General features: G+C 35.4%; 1 protein-coding gene across 2 annotated transcripts; it reads right to left on the reverse strand.

Annotated features, from left to right (window-relative positions):
• Window positions 1–232: 232 nt before the first annotated feature.
• On the reverse strand, window positions 233–5,259 carry LOC137829885 (phosphatidylinositol 4-phosphate 5-kinase 6-like). 2 transcript variants are annotated; one of them, XM_068636894.1, is made up of 8 exons: window positions 3,729–5,259; window positions 3,342–3,509; window positions 3,014–3,179; window positions 2,280–2,396; window positions 2,014–2,207; window positions 1,555–1,700; window positions 1,394–1,469; window positions 233–816 (listed from the first exon to the last, which is right to left on the reverse strand). In XM_068636894.1, exons 1-8 carry the CDS (start codon window positions 4,841–4,843, stop codon window positions 537–539), a joined length of 2,262 nt encoding a protein of 753 aa, XP_068492995.1. In that variant the 5' UTR covers window positions 4,844–5,259; the 3' UTR covers window positions 233–536. The 2 variants fall into 2 exon arrangements, with proteins under 2 accessions (XP_068492995.1, XP_068493006.1); XM_068636905.1 differs by having other exon boundaries at window positions 1,640–1,700; window positions 3,729–5,185.
• Window positions 5,260–6,895: the final 1,636 nt, after the last annotated feature.

Below are 6,895 nucleotides of genomic sequence, written 5' to 3' on the forward strand. Positions count from 1 at the left end.
TGTTTAAACCTTTCATTGATTCATTAAGGGTCACAGAAAAAAATATCCATAGTATGCAAAAGGGGAATCACTACACAAAATTAAGTGTTACTAATCACATCCCTTCCTAAGGTTGGTAAGGATGACCCTCACATTTCTGCACACAAATCTGAATGCCCTTCACTTCTTTTCTGTACATCTTTATTCTGAGCTGAAACCCCAGAGGCTCACCTGGGATGTTATAATATATGTAAACAAAAAAGAATAGTTTTCAATGTTGTTTGACCCTTTGTGTTGATTCATTTACAATTGGAAAAAATAGGCTTCTTGAGTAACTCTGAACAACATTGATCTACACTACAACATACATTAGCTGTGACTATAATTAATATAAGATTCACAAACTGTGAGGGGATGAAGAATGAGCAAATTTCAGAAACAATGTAACCCCTTCTGGCTATATTATCACAGAATACCCTCAACTAGTGTGTTGTAGGATATTTTGTGCATGGATATATCAATATGCTGGTTAGTGTTGTGACTGCAATCTGAATGTTTTAGTCCTCTACAAAAACTCTGAAGATGAAATCACGAAACCGTCTAGAGTACAGTCTTGGATCAACCGCAGAGATTGTTGTTGCATCATATTGGAATGATTTGTAAGCATGCTCAAGCTTTTTACTAATGTCATAGTCTTGTAAGATGTCAATGATGCCGAAAAAGATTATGATCTCGTATAACTCACCGGTTGGTTGTCCGACCAACTGGGGAGTGTCGCAACTCTTTCGCACCGTCGATTCAGCCCGCGCCGGCATGTTTATACCTAGCTGAATCCACCTGAAACATGAAGCAGAATGCAAATGTTTTCAGAACATTCAATGCAACCAGTAAAAATCTATGACAGTAAAAACTTGTGCAGCTGTGCAAGATTGTGCATGCTTGATGTTTCATTGCATCAGAGATAATCCAAGTCCACAGAAGCAAATAATTACTACCTTCTGCATCTTCTGACTTGTTTTTATGAGCTATAAAAGTGGTGAAGATAAGGTGAGGTGAAAACTTTTGTGGAAGTTCGAGGACCAAGAAAAAGTGATGTGAATGTATCCACAATGAACTTAAAAGCAATGAACTTAAAAATGATGTTACTTGAAGTGTCAGCCTAACTGAGATGTCAAGTTGTATAGTGATGTCTAACATAAAAGATTTTATAAAAACAAAAACTTAGAAGCAATGCATGATGATACAATGGAAAATAAACTGTGACATCTGAGTAAAATAATAGGACTGCTGCATGAATGTTTTTGCATCATCAAAAAAGTAAAAGCAAAAAAAATGCATGTTGCTTTGGTCAAAACTTTCAATCAGAACTCTTGAAAATTTGGAACTTCTGTCATGAAGTGTTGATGGACTATACCGACTAGGATCTACTACAAGACGATCCACATCCACTCCAGAAAGACGGGGCGCTCCATCATCCATGTTACCGTTGCCTGCGACGTATGTTCTTGTTATCAGAAAAGAGAAACTCATGGTGAAAATGAAAGTAAGAAAAATCCATATAAGACAAGATATAACCAGTTGGGGTTGTAGTGCCTGGACTGTATCCAGAAGGAGGAGTAACATTGTCACTACAAGACATTCCTCGAAAGTGAAGACCTACCAACATACTGTAATCCATGATCCTCTCCTGTTCCAGAAAGTCACAGTCCTTGTTCACTTGCCTGCAGAAAGGAATGTTTAAAAACATAGCCATGTTCTACTGATATAGCAGCACATCAAATAATGTTCTTTTTTTTATCAAAAAAAATAAAATAAAATAAAATGAGACACATCAGGAGTGTCTCAACCATTTTACAAATAATCTCAACACAAACTCCTTATCACCCAACCAGTTGGGAATCCAACACACATTACAACACATCAGCCACATTAACATATCATAACAAGATACAAGAGCATATCATCAAATAATGTCCTTGAACACTGCAGTTTCCTGCATGTTACACACAATGGATGAACCAAGTGATTAGGTACCTGGAAAATTCCTGAAACCAAGACTTCCGCAACCGAAATATATAATTCAAATCAAGGTCCTTAAGTGTTGTTGTAGGCTCTATTTCTGACTCGGGTTTGTCCGTTGTGCGACCGAATGTGGAACCTTTCAAGTCGAAGCGCCTATGGATGGCATATTGTGAGCAGAAAAGATTCCCCATGATGACAAATCGAACCTGAAATTATCAAGGATAGTCAATTATATACTTTTGTCAGACTACAAGTCTGCACAAACCTCAGGCATTTACCTTCTTCTGTGCAGTTCCTGTTAGCTTAACACAGTGGAGACCAAAGAACTTGGTGACTAGAGTGTTCTCAAAAGCCCGAACATGTTTGTAGTAACCAGGAAGCATTCTCAAAAAAACCTGCAATCATTTTACATAGTCCTGAATGAAATATCTTTTAGCAGATAACAAAAATTAACCTTTGAAAATTGTAATGGAGCAACAACTAAAAACTATCACATCAAAGAGACCTGTTGCAATGATAACCAAGACACTTTGAATCTTTTTTTAAAATAGTTCAAAAACAGATAGACTTGGTTTAGATAAACTTCTCAATAAACACTTACAAGAAAAAGAAATAAGAGATATAAAGAACTTTTCTCGTTGGTTAGAATCAGTTTATACACCTTAGTTTTTTAGAAGTTTTCTCATATAAATTCTGTACTAAAAGTGTATAACTTGATTATAACTGATTGGAAGAGTTCGGTTTATTTACCTCATTTCTTTTACAATTACTTGTGGAGAAGTTATTCAAACCCCACCATAGTGTGCAAAGTTTATGATCAATTTCTGAATATATCATAACTCTTGCTCTTTAGTAATGCACAATTTTGTTCCACTGCTGCTCTAAAAACTCAGGATCACTGGTGGAACTTTTTAATTATTGAAAAGCAAGGTAAGCAAAGTGTATGCATGGTTAGGAGAATTACAAAATTTCAAGGCTTATTTTCTATCTAGCCAGCCAAAAGGGAACTCACTTTTACTTCTGATTTCTTCATGGTCTTTATCATGTAGCGGTCATCATTGGTCAAATAAAAAAAACTTCCACTTTTTCCAGGAGATGAGAGCTCCCGAAGAGCATCATTTCCACATAATGATATCATGTAATCAGCAGGATCTACTTTGAACAATTTTCTAAGAGCCCTGCAAATATACATGAAAAAAACCCTCATCAACAACAAGGAATTAGGATAAGTAAGCAAAGCTCTAAAACAGCAGAGAGACTTATAAACTTACAAGAGCACAATAAACAGGTTAGCAGATTCAGGGTTCATCTAGTTCACAAGATTTTGATCAAAAGCTTACCTGAACACTACAGGGCAGTAGTCTTTCCATCTAAACTCACATGAGGGATGAGGTGGAGTGTGCTTGGATCCTTCAGGTGGAAATTTAGTCCATACTTTTTCTTTTGGATCAAATGCAGAAGACTTCAAGTCAAGAGATGTACTTGGAGCAGGTCTTCCAACAGCATGTCTGTGCTATGGCACAAGAAATTAATGACCGCGCAGTTAAAATTAGAATCATGGAAAGAAATTATTGTTTTTCAGAATGCCATAGTCATCATTGCACCACAACCTTAGGAGATGCAAGGTATCAGTCTACCAATGAAAAGGCTGAATGTTTAACTCATGAGAGAAAAAATGAGTAAATAGACATAATTCACCAGAAAACAACTATGAATATGATCAGTACCTGATACCAAGCTGCAGATTAAGCATGAGGTCATAGTTTTTATGACCTTTGGAAATAGTTTCTCCCTGTTTCTTTGGAGCCTTCAACCTCATATGTGGCACTCTTGGAACAGAATTATCACCATGAGAAGTCCTTGAACCGTCATGGGAGGAATAAGAACCATCTTCAGAACTGTAATTACTGACCCTTGCATCCCCTGACATCCACCTTGTCCTCCCATTCAGATCAGTTCCCTTCCTAGTCATCTTATCCCCCTCCAAAATGTTCAAAATCTTCTGTGAAGGGTAAATTGCCACCTTCTCACAAGCACAAACACTGCACTCTGCCAAGTCCACAGAGAACAGCTCCTGAGGATCCCACTCCAAATGGCCAACACAAGAGCCAGAAGGGTAATATGTTCCACTTTGCTCTTTTGGATCCCTACTCCAGACCCCAACATAGAAACTCCCATCACCCCACCTGAATGTGCCATTCCCCCTAGGCAACCCCTCCTCCCAACAACCATCATACCTATTCCCATTGCTCCACATCATGGTGCCATTCCCATAGAACAAACCATTCCTCCACTGTCCAATGTAATGGTTCCCATTCTTCCACTGGTACCTACCATGCCCATTCTGCAATCCCTTCCTCCACTCCCCATCATAGAAGTCCCCATTGGGGTAACTCTGAGTCCCCTGGCCATGTCTCAACTCCATCACCCAAATACCCTTATAGGTGTCCCCAGAAGACCCTATGTAAGTGCCCTTCCCATCCATATAACCATTCTTGAAATCACCCTCATAGGTGGCACCACTAGGCCAGCTGAACCTCCCTTTCCCCATGATTGCACCCTTCTGCCATTCCCCAAAATACATGCATCCATCTGTCCACAGATACTTTCCCTGGCCATGAGGACCACTCTCCAGCCACTGCCCTGTGTAGAAGTCACCATTGGGGAGAATCTTCTCAACCTGTGAAACAGAAAGATCACCAACATTCCTAGCATCATCATCATCATCAACATGGGCAACAGACATTGGTGTGAAGATGCTGTTTGCCCTCTTCTTTGGACCTGCTGATTTCCTAACTGCTGCTTCCCAAGCCTTCACAAAGCCAGTAAGCTCTTTGCTCATTCTTTTCCAAAAGGCTTCAGCTTTGCCTCTCCCACCCTCTCTCACTCATAACCCTACAACACCCCTTTGGCCTCTATTCACCCATCAATGATCATGTGAGGACAATAAATAAAAAAATACCTATTGTGTATTGTTGTCAATGCACAATGTTGTTATTCAGAGAAAGCATTTCTCTGGAGAAGAAGGAGAAAAATTAAACAGAGGGAATGAAAATTGAAAAGAAATCAAAATCCAAAACCCAATGCCAAGTTTGTTTCTTTTCCCCAGATTTTGGTTCCTTATTTGGGTCTGTGAAATGGGTTGTCTTCAGATTTTGAAAGAAACCAGTGCTGTTGGATTGACAGGGAAAGCAAAAAGGTTGGTTGGAACCAGTAACTGGCATTTCTCTTTTCTTTTCTTTTTTTTCTCTTTTTCCTTCCTTTGTCTTTGTTTTTTGTTTTTATGTAAATTTTTCTTTTTTTATTTAATCTCCACTTATTTTTTTTATTTTATTTGACTTTTGTTTTTTTTTAGTTTCTTTCTTTAGATGGGTGGGAGCAAAGAGATTGATCTCATCATTCTATTGATTCCTAATTTGGCTCCTAAAAGTAATAGCAGACTTGACAAATGGAAGAATGAGAGAAATGGTGGTGGAGAGCATGTCTGTCAATGCCATTTTTAGCAACTTACTCCTAATCTTAGCTTTCTCCTTCTTCTTCTTTTCTCACAAAATGTTCAGTTTTCTCTTTTAATCTTAACATTTTTTTATTTTTTTCTTTTGCTTTTCTCCTTAATCCTTTTCTATCTTCAACTATTTATGAAACACTGTTTTCTTACCCTTCAAACATTATTATCCAACTCCTTTTCTTACATTATCAATTCTACTCATTTTACTGTTTTTTTTTCTACAAGAATGGACTAAATTAATTTATTGTTTTAAATTAGGAGAAAACACACATATTTCTTAAGGACTAAACCTACATTACTTCCAAATTTTACATTAACTAAAGATTACAGCATTTTATATAAGTGGGTTCAAATCTTAATTCATAAGTCAGTTTTATGAGGTTAAATTAGGTTTAAAGTTTATCTCTTAATATCAGAGTCATTTTGAAATTATCATACAATGGTTTGTTGGACTTATCAGGTCATCCGCTATCGGACCGTTATCGAATCACTCGTAATTTATAATTCCCTGTTATATTTTTAATGAAATATTATTTACATTCCTTTTAGTTTTTAAAAATACAGTCTGTTTGTTTTAATAAATACTACACACTCTTTCTATATTAAATAAAGTGATACTTACCTACTTTATTTTATTTTTAAAATTGGAATAAATATGATAATCGTTTCATGTTATCTTTAAGAGGATAATTTTCTAAAAGTTATTTATCTCATATTTCTAGTTTCTCCTTTATGAAAATATGTATCATGACTAGTCTTTGTTTTCATAAAAATTAAGATATGCTAATTTTGTGAAGAAGAATAACTGCATTTTTATAAATGAGGAATTTAAAGGAGATGATTTATTTTCTATAGTGTAAAAATAAATTCCTTGTAAAATGTTTAGCCATTGCAGAATTTTATGATTTGAAAAGAAATTTTTTATTTATATTTTTTGCTTCTATTTTTTTTATAGGAAATGGGGAAACGAATATTTTCACTATTTCTTATATAATATTTTGAAATAATAATAAAGAAAATAAGGTGTCGTACAACTGATATTTCAACATGTGCAATGCAAGATAAATATTTACATCTACAATTAATTGTGAATATAAAGGGTTCAAAAAAAAGTATAAAAACAGAAAGATTCCTTAGCTAAACAAACTCATATAAAGAAATTATTGTTTTTACTAAAATGATCATTGTCTTAGTCATTAAAAATATATTTAGTCTTTACGAAAATGTTTGATTTGGAAATAAATTTTCTATTGATATTTTTCACTTTATTTTAATTTTAAAAATCTATACGTGAAATAGTGGGAACAAAAAAATGAAAAATAAATTTTACTATTCCCAATATGATATTTTGAAAGCAAGAAATTTAATAAAGATGAGGTGTGATTG

The sequence above is a fragment of the Phaseolus vulgaris genome, chromosome 11, assembly GCF_000499845.2.
Source record: "Phaseolus vulgaris cultivar G19833 chromosome 11, P. vulgaris v2.0, whole genome shotgun sequence".
In the NCBI taxonomy this organism is placed as follows: domain Eukaryota; kingdom Viridiplantae; phylum Streptophyta; class Magnoliopsida; order Fabales; family Fabaceae; genus Phaseolus; species Phaseolus vulgaris.